This window comes from Artibeus jamaicensis, unplaced genomic scaffold (genome assembly GCF_021234435.1).
Source record: "Artibeus jamaicensis isolate MK-2021 breed Jamaican fruit bat unplaced genomic scaffold, CSHL_Jam_final contig_384, whole genome shotgun sequence".
NCBI classification, from domain to species: domain Eukaryota; kingdom Metazoa; phylum Chordata; class Mammalia; order Chiroptera; family Phyllostomidae; genus Artibeus; species Artibeus jamaicensis.
Window position 1 is genome coordinate 13,724,861 of NW_026521810.1, and position 19,533 is coordinate 13,744,393.

At 47.4% G+C, this 19,533-nt stretch overlaps 1 protein-coding gene across 3 annotated transcripts in view; it reads left to right on the top strand.

Annotated features, from left to right (window-relative positions):
* The window catches only part of REEP1 (receptor accessory protein 1), a 102,206-nt gene that overhangs the window by 42,209 nt on the left and 40,464 nt on the right, over positions 1-19,533 (top strand). For all 3 annotated transcript variants that reach the window (XM_053664526.1, XM_053664527.1, XM_037159725.2), the window contains exons 2-3: positions 6,415-6,487; positions 19,209-19,285. In XM_053664526.1, coding sequence (XP_053520501.1) covers positions 6,415-6,487; positions 19,209-19,285 — 150 coding nt within the window. The remainder of the gene's footprint in view (positions 1-6,414; positions 6,488-19,208; positions 19,286-19,533) is intronic.

A 19,533-nucleotide genomic window follows, 5' to 3' on the forward strand; every position in this document is an offset into this window, starting at 1 on the left:
TCTGGGAAGCAACTTATCTGCCCTTCCATTATAAGTGATAGATTTGCTGGGTGGAGTAATCTTGGATGTAGGTCTTTGATTTTCATGACTTGGAATACTTCTTTCCAGCTCCTTCTTGCCTGTAAGGTTTCTTTTGAGAAATCAGTTCATAGTCTTATGGGAACTCCTCTGTAGGTAACTCCTTTCCTCTTGCTGCTTTTAAGATTCTCTCCTTATCTTTCATTTTGGGTAATGTAATGATGATGTGCCTTGGTGAGTTCCTCCTTGGGTCCAACTTCTTTGGGACTCTCTGGGCTTCCTGGACTTCCTAGAAGTCTATTTCCTTTGCCAGATTGAGGAAGTTTTTCTTCATTATTTGTTCAAATAAGTTTTCCATTTCTTGCTCTCCTCTTCTCTTTTTGGCACCCTTATGATTTGGATGTTGGAGCATTTAAAGTTGTCCTGGAGGTTCTCGGCCTCTCATTTTTTTGTTCCAAATCATTGACTTTAAGTCCCATTCCTCCCCTCCCCTCCCCCCCCCCCCCCCCCCCCTCCTCCCTCCCCTCCCCCTCCCTCCCTCCCTATTGTTTTCCTGTACATTTTGCTTTATTTTACTTTCTGTAGCCTTCATTTCTTCCTTCATTTTACAACCAAGCTTAACCATTTCTGTGAGCATCCTGATTACCAGTGTTTTGAACTCTGCATCTTACAGGTTGGCTATCTCCTCCTCACTTGGCTCTTTTTGATCTGTCCTTTCATTTGGGCCACATTACTTTATCTTAGTGCACCTGCTATGTTTTAAGGGGTGGAGCCTTACGTATTTGCTAGGGCGGGGCATCCCTCTTCAGTGCATTGTGGCTCTGTCTGTGGGGAGGGGTCATAGAGGGAACAGTGGTGCTTGCTGGCTCCTGTCCTACTTTCCATCACTTCCCTTGCTTCCCACTGATAACTTTATTCTTTCTCAAAAGAAACCTTACAGGCAAGAAGGGGCTGGAAACAAGTTATGAAAGGCAAGGACCTATGTCCAAGATCACTCTATCCAGCAAAGCTATCATTTAGAATGGAAGGACAGATAAAGTGCCTCCCAGATAAGGTCAAGGGGATTGTGCCCTTTCAGGTGCTGATTCCTATGGGGGTGGGTTTATAGTTCTAGGACCCCATGTGACTCTCCAACAGACTCTCCTGTGAGGCTGGGAGTTTCTCCTGATGCTGCAACCCCTACAGGTTTTTACAGCAGACGTTTTGAGTCTTTAGTTTCCTGTGCTGAATCCCTGGGTTTTGCGGTCTTGTCTTGCTCCCCAATTGTTCCTCCCAGCTTCTCTGCATGGAAATGTGGGCTTGCCCCCATGGTCCACTGCCTTGCTGCAGTGTCCTCTCTGCCCCCCTCTCCGCCCCTCCTACCAGTCTGGATGAACGTTTCAACTCCTTGGTTGTTGGACTTCCATGCAGTTTGATTTCTGGCAGTTTGGCAGGTTTTTGTTTTTAAATTGGTTGTTACCTTTTTTTTGTTGTGTGGGGAAGCAAAGCGTTTCCATCTATGCCCCTATCTCATCTGGAATTCCCTGATCGGTGTTTATCACATCGATGTTTCTTTCCCTCTCTTCTCCTCTCTATAAGAATAAATAAATATTTTTTAAATGTTTAAAAGTATGAAGTAGAATATATACATATAGAAAAATACATAGAACATATGTATATGGTTTAATATATACTTGTAATTATAAAGCCAAATTCTGCATAACTACCATTCAGATCAAGAAATTAAGCATTCCAGAAGCTCACGTGTGGTATACCAGTTCTTACATTCAGTTTGTTTTGTCACAATGTGAAAAGCAAATAGGCCTGTTATTTTCCTCGTGTTAAAAAATTAATTTAAAAAATATTGCTGGTATTGATTTTTAAAGTTTTCAGTTTTACTGTGAATAGGGAAATGCTATCTGACACCAGCTTGCCTGAGAAGACTGTGGGAAATAGTCTATTTCACAGTTTACGGAGCTGTTGGCCACCATTGGGAGCCACGGTGCCACTGCCCGTAGCTGAGCCCTTGGCCAGCGATCGCTCCTCCGTGGGCTCTGGGGAGTCGTGAGCGGCCCTCCTCGGTGACCGTAACTGGTGTCACAGTTGCAGTTCACGCATGTGAGCAATACCTCTCTTTTCTTGTCCAGAGCTCTAGGAGGTTAACACATAGCTTCAGAGTTGTGTTTTCCCTGACTTCGGCCAATGGGTAGGTGTGTGTTCTTTGCCATTTTAGACTATTCTCTCCTATCTGAGCGTTTGCTATTTTGCCTTGGATGTTGGCATTTTTTTGAACTCCCAGGGCACATTGCCTTTGATGGTCAGGGGAAGAGCCCAGGGACTGGGAACAGCAGCATGCTGGAGCGGGCTTTCTCCACACTGGCAGCATTGACATTTCAAACCGGACAATTCTTTGTTTGCGGGCTGTCCTGTGCATTGTAGGATGCTGAGCAGCATCCGTGGCTTCTACCTATTAGATGCCAGTAGCGGTCTCTCAGTTGTGACAACCAGAGTGTTTCTAGACATTGCCCAGATGTCCTCCAGGAAAGCAAATTGTCCCTGCTTGGGAACCACTGCCTTAGAGGATAGCGTCTACATGGGACTGACAGCCCCTTCTAGGTGCTGCAGCTATGGAGGAGGTTGGGGAGGCAACCCTGGATGAGGGCCCCTAACTTGGAGCAAGAGGAGGAAGGAAGGGCAAAGATAGGAGAAACACGGGAGGCAGATAAACGGAGCCAATAAGTTAGGAGTGGAGGACTTCAGGGTAACAGTAAATGACAGTGGAGAAGGGAAGGTGGGTGCAGAGCTCTGAATCCGTGAAGTGCAGTGCGAGGCTCCATTCATAGGTAACTGGGAGGAGGGATTTTGCAGAGAGCCCGGTCTCCCCTCTAGAGACACTCACACCTCCTCCCTTTGCTCTGCTGGGGCTGATGGTAAGCACTTAAGTAGCTGTGGATGCTCCTAAGTATTTTACTGCTTTCCTCCTGACCTTGTAGAGAGAGTTTTGTGGATCTATCAAGTGGGTGAAGTTCCTCGGAGAGAGATGGCAATTGTTTGTTCTTTATTCATTCAACAGACATTTTTCAAGTATCCACTAGGGCAGGGGCTGTGCCAGGCACCAGGGACCCCACTGATCACCTAGGAGACTGACGCAGCCGGCACAGGGAGCCCCGGAGGAGAGGACGGGCCCTGTTGTCGGGCTGCCCAGGCCCACACCCCAGCTCTGCTCCGGGCTGTTGTCTCCTTGGACGTTAGTGTTCTCACCTGTGAGATGGAGGGACAGGATCTTACCCCATCCGGGTGTTGAGAGTGAGACAACGTATACAACCTGTAGAGCAGTGCTTGGCATTAGTAGTACTCAGTGACATTAATATCATTATTTTGAATACTTCACTAATATTACTACATAAGGGCTATTATAGACTTCCAGACAGTCAAAAAAATTCTGAGGGACAACTGATCAAAGACTCACAGAAGAAGTGGCTCTTTGAGATGTATATTAAAGGATTAGTGAGACTTTATCTGGAAAAAAGTTGTGGGGTAGTGGGAAGATCATGCTCTAAGATTCAGGCGGGACAAAGAGCAGGGGGAAGTCAGTTGTGAGTGAGCAGGGCTCTTTGGCAGACAGCCGCTGGCTGTGAGATCCGGAGGCTGCGGGAGGGGCGGGCCGTGAGCCTGGGGAGGAAGGTGGTGGGCTGCGTGGAGGAGCACCTGGCAAGGGCGCTGCGTGGACACAGGTCCCAAAGCCTTCGACTTGGACCAGCTTCATTTGTTATTTCTTTTCTCCAAAATAGGTTTAGAGGAGCTCGCCATTTTAATCCTGTTCTTCCTTCCCTGGGCAGTGAAATGCTAAGTGTGCTCCTTTACCTGCCAGGGTTATTGAGATTTTAGGGACTGAAAAAGCAAATTTGTCCTGTGTCCCCGTGCTGTCTGGTGGGGGACACTGGCAGCCACTGCACAGCAGGACCCCAGCAGGTGGAGAGCACACTGCCGAGGTTCCCAGCTCTTTGACCCTCGGAGCTGGCACTGCTCACGGGAGCTCACAGAGGAGCAAATGTAGCAGATGCTGATTTGCTGTGTACTTTGCACCTGTCTCTCTTCTGCTGTTCACACCCAGCCTCAGGGCAGGGCCCGGAAACCTTCCTGGCAGACCTGGGGCATCTGTGCCAGAGGGGCTCATGGCATGTTGCCTGAGGTTTTGCTGAATCAGCCGTTGCCCTCTGGCATCCCCCTTGCTGCTGAGACCTCAGTCCCAAGGTCATGAAAGTGCCCTGGGTGGCTCCGCCCCTTCCTTCACCACTCAGCAACTTCACACAGTGAACACCATGTGCTCATCAAGCACTTGCCAGGCCCAGGGAGAGTGGTGATGAATGAGACAGACCCCCACCCTTGGCTCCGTGGAACATCATGGGGCAGAGACAGACACTGAATATATCACTGCAAGTGGTAAGGATAAGGGTGAAGAGAAGGGGATGTTGTGGCATGTAGGAAGGAGAGAACAAGCTAATAATCTTCAGGGGGCTCTGAGGTCAGGAAAGGCCTCACGGAGAACAGACCATCTCTGATCTCTGAGACTGCTTTGGAGCGGGCAGGGGGGATGGTTGGGAAGACCTCCTTCACCAGGCAGGCTCATAGCAGCCTGTGGGCTTCCCTAGGCTGTGTCCCTCTCAGCAGCCTGGTGCCTTCCCTCTCTTTCTTAAGTTTCTCCTCTCCTGCCTGAGTCCCACTTTCCCCCCTTCCTTTCAGATATTTGTTGTCCCCTTTGCTGGCCTGTGTTGCTCCCCACACCTAATCCCAGCCTTCACAGGGATGGCCTCGCTCCCAAGCCAGGCTTGGAGGAGCCACCGTGGCTAGGTCCCTGGCAGCCAGCAGCCTGTCTTCTGATGGAACCATAGACAAGCACGTGATGAACTGCCCTGTGCGCTGGTGCCTTGTCCATGAACGAGGCTCCTTTAACCAAGGTGGTCTGAGGACTGAGGTGACACCTGAGAAGCATTTAGGGCAAGGCCTATGTAAGTCAGGGTTACAAAACCCCTTCCCTTTCAGCATCACAGAAGCTGACTCAGTTCAGCTAACTTTTTTTTCCTGGCAGCCTGATAAATGCAGAATGTCAAGGTGTTACCTGGCCACAGCAGCTGTGGGAAACTGACCACTGCTTGGTAAATTGCATCTGGACTGCCAGGGCTTTGGGCTTCCCAAGTGTGGGGTCTCCTTGCAGTGACCCTGGGAACTCTGTTGATGGGTTGTCACAGAAGATGTTGGCTCCTGTGGGGTGGGGGCCAGTGCCCCTCCTGTACCCATGCAGTTTGCACCTGAATTGACACCTGGGGGTGACCTTATCTGTCAGGTGAATGGACTCATCTAACTCTAACATTCTGTCATTTCATACAATTAAAAGTATCCACTGAGAGCCTACTATGTGGTAGGTGCTGGGAATACACTGTTAAAGAAAACAGATCCATTCTGTGCCCTGAAGGTGCTTGCAGTCCAACCGGGAGATCTTGTCAATCAAAGCATCACCCAAACAGTAGTGAAGAGCACCCTGATAATGTGCACCTGGGTCTGTGAGAGTGCCTGGGGACACTGACCTAGTCGGGAGGTCAGGGAGCTCCCAGAGCTTGCACGCACAAGGCACAGTGGAGCTGGGATCCGATGAACGGGCGTTACAGACCAGACAGAGAAAGGGGAGGGAAGACTCCGGAAGGAGACAACAGCCCACTCAGAGGCTTGGTCAGGGGATGGTGCGAGATGGAGAGAATGAGGTCAGGTAGAGCTGTGCTGTGCAGGTCTTTGGCGGCAGGGCTGAGATGTGGGTCAGTGAGAGCTGATGCCCAGACAGTTGTGCTGGTGGTATTTTTGCTTCTCCATCCTCAGAGCAGTGAGACACGGGTCAATGCAGGGTGGGGATAGAGGTGGCAGGAGCAGGGGTCGGCCCGAATGGATTTCCCATAGAAAAACTGACTCTAGCAGCAGGATACTGAAGTCAAGTATGAGAGGTATGAAATTTGAAGGAACTTTTAGTGAAAAGGTTTTAATGGTGAGGGAAGCCCAGCAGGTCAGCGGGCTTTATGGAGTATCACAGCGGCACTAGCAGCAGGAGAGGAAAATTTGACCTTTAATCTCCCTGGTCTTGGCTGCTCAGGTGGGCTACCCACCTCCACCCCATTGTTGGCTCTCATGACCCCACTTCACCCTCCTGTGTTGCCAGACTTACAGATGGTGGAGCTGTAACAGGAGGTTCCTAAGTACATCTCATTGAGGAGCAGAAGACCTTCAGGGCCTCAGGAACAATAGATCGAGCCCACAGAGGAGCATTTTCTGTAGCTTAGAGCCAACTGTTCATGGCATTGAAGACAGATACTTTCCATCAAATAGGATGAAGGAAAATCATGTTTCTCTTTTTTTCTCTCTTCCCTCCAGGCTTATATTTGGCACCCTTTACCCTGCATATTATTCCTACAAGGCTGTGAAATCAAAGGACATTAAAGAATACGTAAGTTGCACCTTTTGGGTGGGGGAGACTGGGTGTGAGCTGGTGGGGGAAGGTGGGTGCTCTCTGCTGTGGGAACTGGCAGCAGGGCAGAGGAGTCCCTTTATTGCTCTTCTTCTCGTGAGACTCGCCTGGTGTGACCCAGGAGTCCCCTCCCCTGTCTGGACTTCCCCTTTAGAGCTAGAGTGCAGAGTGAGGGAAGCAGGGAGGTACGGTGAGAGGAAATGACATCTGGAATCAGGGGATGGACCTTCAGTCTACCGCAGCCACTGTGTGGCCTTCAGTGAGTAACTGCTCCTCTCCGATCCTCAGTTTCTCTGTCTGGAAAGCACCGTGTAGACCACAAAGTGCTGTCGTTGTGAGACAGTCTGGCACCGGGGGCAGGAGCGTGGTCCCAGAGGCCAGCACACCTGCTACAGCTCCTGCATCTGTGGCTTTGGCTCTCTCCCCGCTCCAGTTTTGCAATTCCGTTGCCCCCTGATTTAAGCCCCGTTGCTTAATAAGCTTTTAGAGGGCAGCAGTTGTTGTTCATTGTGCTATGACTGTTTCCCCACAGCAGCTAGCAGAGGGCTGGACACGCAGGAGGGGGCTCCTTGGTGCTTACTGGTTTGGAGGATGTATTACTGTTGGGTGATTCGGAAGCTACAGTCACAGCCCTAGATGTTCCGGGCACCTCTAGACAGGAGAACCATCAGGTCACCCCGACTGACAAAGACCTGCAGGAGTGGGTTGTGAGGGAAGGGGAGATACCTAGGTCAGAGTGCAAAAGATGAGGATTTTGTCAGGAGGAGCCAGAGGGCAAATCCTGGCTCTGACCTTTGACTGAAGCAGTGCTGGGCAAGAAGCTTAACTTCGAAGAGCCTGACTTTCTTTACCTGAGCCATGGCGTGAATAGAAACAGTCCCGACCCCCCCCCCCCCCCCCCCAGTGTTGTGAGGGACAGAGGGTCTTTGCTCTCCCTCTTTTGCTCAGAAGGTGTCACTTGGCCAGTTTGGCACAGGTAAAGAAATAATTCAGAATGGGTATGGAAAGTCATTATTTGCTTTCTCAGATTTCCAGGAAGTCGACATGGAAAAACCAGCCACCTCTAGATTGGTTACAGCCAGAACTCACCTGCCACGCTTGGTTGCCCAGAACTGCTTGCCCTGACTCGCATCTGCTACCAAGCAGAGGGTCCAGACGGGGGTGGGTTCTTCCTGGGGACTGAGAACCTCATAGTGTGCACTATAAATGGCTGTTAAGTTATGAGCTCAGAACCTCATGATTCTCAGTTGATTTGGCATAGGGGTTAGGCATTAGGCAGCCTCTTCCAGGTCTCCCTTCCAGCCTAGGATGCAGGGAAACTGTGCCAGGGAAGGAGGCAAAACTGGGATCACCGTGGTTCAAGGTCTGATCTTCTGCTTGGCAGAAATTCAGTTCTATAAGCTCTTCTAGGAGAACTGAAACCCTGGTAAATTGTTTTACTCTGACATCTCACAGGAGCCTGGTTTATCACTAGAATGGCAATTCATATTTAGAGTGAAAAATGTAACCAACAAGCAGAACAGCTGTTTGAGTTGGCTGGCGAGCACACACTCTTCCCAGGAGGGAAAGCTTGAGAGTAAAGATTAGAAGGTATCTTGGTAAAAATGGAGTTGGAAGAAAGGAGCTGAATAACGTTTGGGGAGACTGGTACACGCACACTTGCACACTCACTTTTTTCCATCCTTTTGATTACAGACCCATTTGTCCAAGAGAGAAACCTAGGAATATCCCTCACCACCCAGCTGGATAACGGTGCACACACCTGGTTGGCGACCAGGTCCCTTCATCTCTGTTCCCCCTGGTAATCTTTCAGACCAGGTCTCTCCTTTTCTGCTGCCACTCTATTAAGTGAGGTTCTCCTCATTTCTTCCTTGAAATGTTGCTGTCACCCGCTGTGTTAGTTTTTCACTGCTACTATACCAAATTACCATGAATTCAGTGGCTTAAAACAGCACAAGACTCTAGGGGAGAATCCACTTTCTTACCTTTTTCAGTTCCTGGAGGCCACCTGCTTCCCTTGGCTGGAGCCTCGTTCTCCGTTCTCAGAGTCAGTAGTGTGTCATCCCTGATCATTCTTCTGTAGTCACATCTCCCTCTGACCACAGCTGGGAGAGGGGCTCCATCTGTAAGTATTTGTTCAATTACACTGGGCCCGCCTGGATAATCCACACGCTCTTCCCATCTGAAAGTTCTTAATTTAATAACTCTACAAAGTCCCATTCGTCATATAAAGTAACATATTCATAGGTTCTAGAGACTAGGATAAGGACATCTGGGGACAGGGAGAGGCTACTGTTTTGCTTACCATGCTTCCTAACTGGTTCTCCTGCCTCCCGTTCCTCACCTTACACTCTGTTTTGTGTATAACTTCCAGAAGGCTCTAAAAAATGGAAATATTCATTTCACTCCCCCGGGATCCTTTAATGACTGCTTCTCCCCTGCATGACCAAGTCCAAGCTCCACTATACAGCATTGAACACCCTTTATCTCACTCCTTCCTGTTTTCTATTCCAGCCTCTTCTCTACAAGCATTGAGTGAGTGCCCTCAGTCTCCGTACTCAAAGTGTGGTCTGTGCACTAGAATTACCACCATCATCTGAGAGCTTGTTAGAACTGAAGACAATCACGCCCTGCCCAGACCCCCTGAATGAAAATTGGACTTTTTACAGGATTCTCAATTTGAGAAACACTGTTCTCAATATTCGTAGTTTCTTATGTCTTTCCAATGTTACTGCACTAGTAAAGGTCTTTGGGCAAAACCTTAAATGGAAAGGAATTTATGGGAATTCATAAACCTACCTAGAAAGCTGGGGAAAGATACTCAGGAACTGGGGAGGATTTGAGCAGCCTGGGTGACAGGCAAGCTTATGCCACAGGAACCTTCCAGCAGGAATTCTGTACAACTTATTTACTTGCCAAATCCAAATTTTTTCAGCTGAGTCCAGCTCCAGGCCCAGTATCTCTCTTCCTCTGGCTCTGATAGGATCTGATCTTAGTATTCAGCACTCTAAAAAATTAAATTATCAAGTGACCCATCAATGACACACCCCTAGGGGGAGAAGGAGAATAAATTAAAACTAGTTGAAATACATATATCTATACATAACAAAGAAATGAAGAAAATATTGATAGAAGCTATAGTCCTTAGTCATGCCAATGGTCATGTTACTGAACAGACTGGGGCCCATTCACTTGGTGCCTTGGTGAAAAACCCAACAGTTAATGCTGGTAAGAACAGGTTTTTATTTCAACATTCCAATCATGGAGGCGGCCCTGTGAGCACTTATGCTCTAGGCCCTGTTCTCCCATGAGATCCATCATTTCCCATGCTCCCCATCAGGCTATTAGCCAAAATCATTCCTGAAAGTTCCTCATTTTCTTATCTTAAGCCAACTGCGCAAATCTCCATCCACCCAGTGTTATAGTTGCCACCCTCCTGCAGCAGCGCTCTTCTTTGGGATCTGGGGATTGTTGTCATCAGCCTCCGTATAATAGTCCAAAAAAGCATGTGCCGTGTTACTCTGGTGAAACTCAGGAAAGGCACAGATCCTAAAAGTCCATGTAAGATCCAGATCCAGGTGCAGCAATACAGTATCTGGTAAGGAAGTCCGTTGCAGCTCTGGAGTCAGCTAGAGCAGGCATGATCACAGCAGCAGCATCTCCTTTCTTATTAGTCCAGGCCGTGTGGCAAAAATCCCTTGCTACAGGCAGCATGCCTCCTCCCCACTTCTACTCTCCACATGGGCAGGAGTGAGAATGGCTGTCACACTTGATCTAAATCCTGGCCCAGAGCTTCTGGCGTGCCCCATTTCCGACTCCTCCCACAGTGGGTTACATCTGCCAGTCCTCTGTACAGTACCTTTATTAGGCTGCCATTGTTAGTCTGGGGAGGCATGGCTCTGTGATGCAGAGAGAACTGACTCCAGGCTCTTGCACAACAAGTCCCCAGCTACCTCATGGGTTAAAGTCACACCCATCTCCCTGGTAGCACAGTTTTTTAACATAACTATGAAGCTAGCTAACCAAGTTGCCATAGCTAGGCAAAATCTCCCAATCCCTATTCTCTGCTTCTCCCATCCCCCAAACCAGGTTAGTGGGGATTTTTCCTCTGAACCCCATTACAGCCATGAGTTCATAACTGGTATTTATGTTTTTTGTTAAAAGATAATTTTTTTAAGGTTAAAATCATGACTCTTATACAAATATAAAATTAACATGTGTCAAAAATTTTACTTAACTCATTAATTAATGAGGGAACCAGTAAGGGGCTAAAAAATATTTCAGAGGAGAAATCAAAGAGCAGATAGATAAGCCAAAAGGAATGATGAAATGTAATTGATTTCTTGGACAAATGGTGAGATCAGTTGTACTTCTTTTAGACAAAACCATTTGCTCTCCAATCAGTTTCCTATTACTAAGTTGTAAAATAGCTCAAAGACATTGAAAAACAAAATACATGTGGAACCAAGATAATTCAAAAGGATGGACACCTACTGTGGGGGACTTTATCCAGCAGAGCTCTCTTGGCTTCTGTGGATGAGAATAAGTCTACTAAGACATGATCTGCTTAGGAAGAAAACAGAGAAAGGGAGAACCAGTCTCTCAGAGGAGAAAGGTCTCGAGCCTCTCTCTCAACCGGCTTTTATTGAGTTTAGCTTGCATAGGGATGCATATCAAAGAAAGGAGGTGTGGTTTACAGATAACAGTTCTGGGATCACGGGGGTCCTTTTGAGTCAGCGTCTGATAGACAGGATGATGCCAATTGGCCATAAAACCTGGGGAAACAAACTTATTTTGGGCTTGGACCCTTAACAATGAAATTGAGGGCATTCTTAGCAAAGCAGGTTTCACAGGACTTTATGCATTCTTTCTCAGGCCCAATTGACCCCCCCCACCAAGAACCACTAGTTCCGGGACACAGCTGTACCCCTCTTCAGCATTGTAACAGGCCTGAATCAGGTTGAGGAAGCAAGGCAGCCAAAAGATTAGGAGACTTTTTACAGATAGAATGAGGACTCAGGCTATTACAAAGTTGAGGAGTAAGGGTCTTTTGTCCTTCTATAATCCCCTAAATCATTCCCTGATGGCCCCTTCACGACTGTGCCTGTCTTAGGTTGTCTCTTCCTTGAGGAATCTTACCCATCATTGACTATCTAGCCATCCTCCAGGGGCCAAGCAAGGTGAAGTAAAGGAGGCAGAGACTGCACCCCTGCTGGGAGGATAAGTTTTGTCTCCTTAGTGACTTATGTTCCCAAGGTCCCCTAGCCATGGGGCCTTTTTGCCTGTCAGTGGGGTTACAGCTTCTGAAACCAGGCAGGATGGTTCCCAACAACCTACAATTCCATAGCACACCCATTCCCAAGTCTTTTTCTATTTTTCTTCTTGCTTCCTTCTTCCACCACCTACTGCATGCTCCCTTTGCCTTCAGTTAGAGCTTTGGTAGTGGGGTTACTTATGTAGAGTGTGGCCTGAATCTTCATTCCTGCGCAATCAAAGATGTTAGTAATTCTACCTCTATAGTGTTGTAGTGATTCATGGACTTTTACGTATGAATGGGACATTAGTAGGAGATCCCCAGAGGGTCACCCAGCCACCCCTCTGCCTGCCACACTGTGTATAACAACCCTGGTTCCCCTTGATAATCAGGATCAGTCACCCCATCAAAGCCCATAACTCCCTTTAGTATCTATTTTCCAGTGGCACAGTAGTCCTGAAATGTCCAGGTGACAGTCTGTCTAGTCTTTGCCTCCACTTCACTGGAACCATTTGTATTCCTGCAGAAGCTTCCATCCAGGCACTAACATTAAAAAGCAGAATTCAGTTTTAGGGTTGAGAAGCAGAAATGTTGTGAGTCAGACCAGTGAATCTTGAACTTTAACATGCATATGAATGAACAGAGGACATCATTAGAATACAGATTCTGATCCATTAGGTGGCCTGGGGCCTGGAATTCTATATTTCTAATAAGATCCTTGATGATTCCAGTGGTGCTGGTCACAGGCCACAAGCCACAAATATCTGCATTCTGGGGGGCCATTCACATCATTCCAAAATGTGATCAGTTGTCTTTCCAAGTTCCTATTGTGTTGCCAATCATTATGTGGTATTTTAAAATGTACTTGGGATTTATTTTAATTGGGTATGGTAAGGCATGCAGACACAGGAGTGACTGTCATGAAGGAAGAGGTTTATACTCACAGCTCACTAAAAGTAGGAGACACAGCACATCACACAGGGCCACACGGAGAAGCACCAGGGATGGTGAGGAGTCAGGAAGAGCGAGGGGAATAGGTGGGCAACAACTTCTATTGTGGTTTCTGTAGGGACGTGAAGGGAAGGCATTAGGATTGGCTAGCTGGAAGGATTTCAGCAGGCTGTGGGCTGCAGGGGCTGCCCCAGTTGTCTTGGTACCTGGTCCTGGGGTTTTCAGGGCTGGAGAATATTGGCTCACCCCCTGAGAGTTCCATAAAGGAAGCAATTTGGAACATGGGCTCTGGATTGGTCAGGCTGCATAAGAAAGGTACACTCTGGGGCAAGTCTTTTGCTATTTCTAAGTACTGGCTAGTCCTGGGAGGGGCAGTCTCTCCCCAGTCAGCAAGGCCTTTGACGCCAGAGCATCAATAATACAGAAACATAAGAAAATTAGTTAATGCACCTGGTGACAGTGTAAATGCATTACCTCAGGACATTTCTCCTTGCAGGCTAAGTGCGCCACTCAAAGGTCTGCCTGTGAGGGAATTTCACTTCCGAATTCTCTCAGGTGCACCTGGGCTCCACAGCTGTCCACTGTGAGCTCCTGCCAGCAGATGGTGCAGACTCATCTGTAAACCAGGCTCAAATTGTTGCTTTCTCAGCCATTTGGCTTAGGGAGTTCTCTGTGAAGCTGGAGCAGAGTCCAGGGGCAAGAGGGAGTGTGAAAGGCTCAAGAAATAGTGTGACTGGCACAGGGGAGGATCTAAAGGGGAGGGGAAGTTAAAGGGGTAGCTAAGCCTGCTACCTCCACAGCCCATTCAGGAGGCCCCTTGCAGGCTACCAGCAGTCGTGGGGACATGGTATTCTGGGTCACTGGTGTCTCAGTCCACCTCTGTGTCTCATGGAAGGTCTCTCGGCTCTGCTTCCCACCCTCTTGCTATATGACCTAGGATCATAGTTTTTTCCTGTGTCCTCACTCCCGGATCCTGCCCCTGGTCAGTCCAGCGGGACTCCCTTGCCCCGCTGCCAGCCAGCCTTCCAGACTTGCTCTCAAATCAGCCATAGCGCCCTCTCTCTATTCTGGATGCTGTCCCGCCAGGCTCTCCTCCTCTTGTAGGGAGTTTTGGGTAGAATTCCTTGAACCTGGCAAGTTCTGTTTCATACCTTGGAAAAAATAACCATCATTTGATTTCTCTGCATATGACGAGGAAAACATTTCCTGGTAATTTATTTATGGTTTCCACCTCTGAGCCCCCAGTGTTCCATTTACCTTTTGAGGCTCAGTGAATCATTCTCGGACCATTTGTTCTGCATGAAAGTATTTTAAAGTGAAAGAGTGCTTGATGGAAATTTCTCTAGGCTGACACTTCAAGCCCCTCTCTGCCAGACTCCTTCAACTTTTCCCGTAGCCCCAGTCTCCTTCCTGAGATATGGTGTTGCCTTTCCAGAGGCCTTTTGGCGTCCCTCTTATGTGTCTCCTGGACCCTCGCACTGCCCTCAGCTTCATGGAGCTCAGCCTCTCCTCCCTAAGTTGCCTCTACTTCCTTGCTGGCATAAGTGGCTACGTGTCACACCACGCCCCGCCTTCAACAGGCCCCTCCCCCCATGTGTGCCCATCCACCCCTTCCACAGGTACTCATGGGAAGCATCTGTTGCCTTGAAAGCATCCCATGCCTGTCTTTTCTTCTCAGAAATTCACCCAGACCAGTGTTTCCCAAAGAATATTACTTCTCAACCTTGTTGAAACCATGCTTTCTCTCCCAGTGACGATGCCAGCTTTCTAATCTGGTCATTCAGAACGTATTCACAGAGTACATACTGTGCGCCAGGAACTGCTGGGGCACTAAAGATACAATTGTGTGCGAAAAGAGCTGCTGTCCACTCTCAGGGAGCTTGTAATATAGTCACAATAGCACAAGAATACACAGGTGCTCTCAAAGCAGAGTGATAAATATTAAGGGAGCGTGTGTGACCCCGTGGGAGAGAGAAAGGAAAGTGTACTTACCCAAACCTTGGACACTTCCTGGAGGAAATGACATTCAGGCTGAGATCTGAAGGCTGAAACCTGGAGACAAAAGAAGATGCACTTTTCAGGGAACTGAAAGGGATTCGTTATAACTGGAGTGGAAAATCCAGGAATAGAGATAGTTAGGGGCCAGTTCATACGAGGACTTTTATGCCAATGTAAGGAATTTGGGCTTTATCTTAACAGCAATAAGGAACTATTGAAGGATTTAAGCTAGAAAGGAGAATCATCAAATTTGGATTTAACAAGATCATTCTGACTGGAATTTGGAGGGCAGGTTGGGAAGGAGGCAGAGGTATAGAAACTAAGCAAAAGACTGTAGTTCTGTTCTGGACCAGAGGTATTTGAGGTGTGAAGTAAGGAGATGGCCGAGGGGATGGAGAAAGAAGATAAGTTTAACGTAAATAAGAGGGTCAAGTGATAGACCTTGCTGAGCGGTTGGCTGAGTTATGTGAGAAGTGCTGAGTTTCACCCAGAGAGAGTGTCTAGTCTGGAGTTGAAGAGAATGCCTGAAACACAGGCCTGGGAGGAATCGATGGGCCTGAGAAGCAGCCAGAGCTCAAGAGGGAATCCAGTTCGGTTGTGTTGGGCGAGCTTTTCAGGAAGCGATAGTTTCACATCCAGCTAAGAAGTCAAGCAAGTCAAGCAGAAACCTGGAAAAGGGTCCCACACACTTCCTTGAAGTACGTTATAAAACGGACCCCCACCCCCACCCCGCCAGAGCACGGATGTGGTGGAGGCCGAGTGCTGGGGGTGGGGGGGTGACGAAGTGCACGCTGCAAGTGCAGGTGACTCACTGACAAGTTTGTAGCTGAGGGTTTTCTCAAGGAAGGGGATTTTTAAAATTTTTCTTGTCATTGTCCTTTTTTTTTTTTAAATCCTCACCCAAGGTTGTGCTTATTGATTTTAGAAAGAGAAGGGGTGGGGGGAGAATGAGGGAGAGACACAGGTAAATTGGTTGCCTGTGGTACACGCCCTGACCAGGGATCAAACCCACAACCTAGGTCTGTGCCCGGACCGGGAATGGAAGCTGCAACCTTTTGGTGTCCAGGGTGGCACTCAAACTAACTGAGCCACCGGGTCAGGGCTTACTTTAACAGATCTAAGATAGAAATACTTTCTTACTGTTAAGTGTAACTGAACACCAATTTAGTCAAAACTTGATTCTGAGTTTTGAATGCTTGAATATAAACTATAAAAGTGAAAATGCTCCAAAGTGTGTTGGCGAGTATTGGTGTCCCTACAGCACTGTGCTTTTTCTCTGTGTTAACGTAGTACATCTGTGTACTATTCACATAGTACATCTACAAGTGCTTCCTCTTCCGCAAGGGAGGAGAGGAGTGATCTGAGGAATAGCCAAGTACAAGGTAGCCTTACAGTTGTGAATACGGGAAACTCGGAGCTTTTCGTTGTTATTATTTATTAGTGTATTGTTTTCCATATGAACAATTGTAAACCCGACTTTGACCCACCCTCTAAGGCAGCAGGAAGTTTCCTGTCTTGAGAATTCCTGTTTTAAAACTTCATGAGAATTTATTCCAAAATACCGTGGTGTTTTAATATAAACATGCTGTTTCTCTATCCTGCGGAGTAAAACTAACAGTGCGGGAAGACGCAGCATTTTTGCCCTGCAGGTGCAGCCGCCTGAGGGGCGCCCTCGGCCTGGTGAGCAGGGCGCCCGTCTGCAGTTCTGCCTGTGCAGACTCCAGTGTTGTTTTGGTGATCGTGTAAGGGGTTTTGTTTAGTTAGGTGTGTTTATACGACATTAAACATTTCTAGATATGGAAAGCAGCTCTACATCTCTTACAGATAGTCACTAATACATAATGAACAACTGAATATGAAATAAAGCAATTTCCAGTGGTGAGGATAGTCTCATAGTAGCAAATAATCCAACTTCTTAACTTATTTAATACTAACAACTATCAGGGGTGTCCAACCTTTTGGCGTCTCTGAGCTACACTTTAAATGCATTGCGACACATAGTCACAAAAAAAATCTCACAACGTTTTAAGTAAATGTATGATTTTTGTGTTGGGCTACATTCCTAGCCCTCCTGAGCCACATGCAGCCCGCAGGCCACAGGTTGGGCACCCCATCTTTAAAACATTGCAGTTCACAGAAATTACACAGAGAGAAAAAGATAATTACATCAACTGCCACTGAAAGCTTGGAAGAAGGTGTTAATGAAAACACAGGCTCCCCAAGCGGTGCTCTAACCGGGCTAAGTCCGGCTGTTGTTTCTGGTGTTAGTTGATCTTTCTTGGGGGAAGACAGAAATGCATGCATTTGGTTTCTAAACTAAGTTCTTAGCTTTAAAACATGAAATATTGATGCTTTCTGAAGAGATACATAAACTAAAGTTGTGCGTAGAGCTGGTTTATTTATAAAACTCATGCTGTGTGGCATGAGTGATTACAACGTGTCCATCTCTGAACAGCGCCAAGCGCTCCGTGTGAGCAACAGACAGTCAGTGTCCCGAGTGCTGTGACGAGCCCCTTGTTTGAATGCCCAGGTGGCATCATGCCCTTCAGTGAGGCCCTCGTCCAGTTACTAGCCCTTTGTGACTGATGGGACAGGACTTGTTCATCTTACTGTATATTTTCTAAAAGTGAATATAGCCATTACATTAGCTGTATGTTCCAAATGTTCGTTAAAAACCCAGACCAAACTCTTTTTACCTTTAGTAATCATGAGGGATCTTTATATATTTATACATTATACATTATATGTATGGCCTGTTTTAACTGTTTTCAAAAAAGAGAATATTGTCTTCATTGAATTGATAGGGTCACATCAGTCATCTTTCCATTGGTCCCTTAAATGATAGCATACTCATCAATGGCTAGATACCAAGTACCTCTCCTTGAATAATACATTTTGCATCCAAGGTAAAGAATAGATAAAATTCTCAGTGTAATGTAAAACCACCAAGAAGGGTGCCAATATCAAATTTCAGTCCTTCATTTTTTTTTGGAATTTACACTTGCTATGATTGTTACTGGTGAAGAAACATGTCACTGAACTGTTGTGGGCTGTGGTCAATGTGGATGTGGACATCTGGGATGCGTTCTGTGAAATATGTGTTATTTTGAGTGTAGACTTTAAGGGGATAGAAGACATATTCGTTGAGACCGCTGATGTTGCTAATGGTTGGTTTCAGGGCGGTGACTCTTACATTTTTTGAGACTGAGGAAACTGGAGTTGTTGCCGGTTTTGCTGTGGATTTTAAGGACTGTCACTGAGGAAACTGGAGTTGTAGATGGTTTCATAGTGCTTTTGGAAGATTCACTTGTATAGCTTAAAGGTTTAGCAGTGTGGCATTTGAGAATGTGGAAAGATTTCTGCCTACGATCCTGCTGAGTCTTCGCCATCCACAGCGGCCTTCAGCAGCACTGGCACCAGCAGTATCCCCACGATGAACACGTCCCCGCCACCTCGCACGCTGAGTCCCGTTGTTCTGAGGACAGGACACAGCAGCCTCCTGGGTCTCCACCTCGGTTGGATACCCAGGAGGCTGCTGTGTCATGAGCAGGTGCAGCCCTTCTGCACCCCCTGGCCTACTCTGCATCCCTTTCCGCGGGCTGGAAGATTCTATTTATTTATTAATTAAAAGATGTATTTATTTACTTTCAGAGAGAGGAAAAGGGAGGGAGGAAGAGAGGGAGAGAAACATTGGTGAGAAACATGGATCAGTTGCTTCTTGCATGCCTCCTACTGGGGACCTGGCCTGCAACCCAGGCATGTGCCCTGGCCAGGAGTTGAACTGGTGACCTCAATTCACAGGCCAGTGGCACTCAATCTATTTAGCCACACCAGCCAAGGCAGAAGATTTTAAAGTAAAGAGTAGTCTGATGAGCTCATGTTTTCAGAAGATCAGTACGGGGATGGTGTGTAGGATGGGTCAGTGAGGGGAAGCATGAGACGAGGGAAACGGGAGTCTCTAGTTCAGGGGAGAGGGGACCAAGGCCTTGACTGGTGCTGGGGGCAGGGAGGCAGTGGAAATGGAAATGCACGGTCATGTAGGAGAGATTTTTTAAAAGATCCAGTTATTTCAAGGGGCTGTGGGGTTTTCCCACACGAAAGGATTCTTAGGTGGCCAGTGAGGATTCCCACTATTCTACCCCAGAGAGTCTGGTCTTGTTAAAGTTCATTCCACGGTGTGTCTCTGGAGAGTTTACTCACCTGGTATTGGGTTCTGCATTACTCCTGGTCTGCAGGTCTCCCTGGCTCACCTGAGGGCTATTGAAGGTCACCCAGGGTCTACACTGACCTTGAGCCTGGGTCGGTTGTGGAAACAGCCTGTTTGCCTCCAGTCCCAAAGTTGAGTGTGGAACTAGACCTTGGGAAAGAAGGGGAGAAATGCAGGGTACACTGCCTGGACACGTGTCTGCATCCACTGTCTGGGCCTTTTCTTGCTGATGTTGGGCAGCCATTCACCCTTGACCTTCTCTGCTAGCTTTGTTGCTTTATCGTTCACAGGTCAAATGGATGATGTACTGGATTATATTTGCACTTTTCACCACAGCAGAAACCTTCACCGACATCTTCCTCTGTTGGTAAGTACTGCAAGAATTGGGACTTTCGAGGGGAAGGTGTTACCTGGTGTCAGGGGACAGGTGGGATTGTCTGCAGGCCGTCTGGAGCCTGTCTGTGGGACAGAGGAGTAAGGTCAGGGGTTTTAACGGGGTTGTTTTTAATAAGTTATTCTGTGAAGTTGTTCTTCAAGGAAAAATTTATTCAGTGACCTTATAAGGGCAGGTTTTATTCTTAGAATGGTATAATTGTGGACACAATAAACACAATT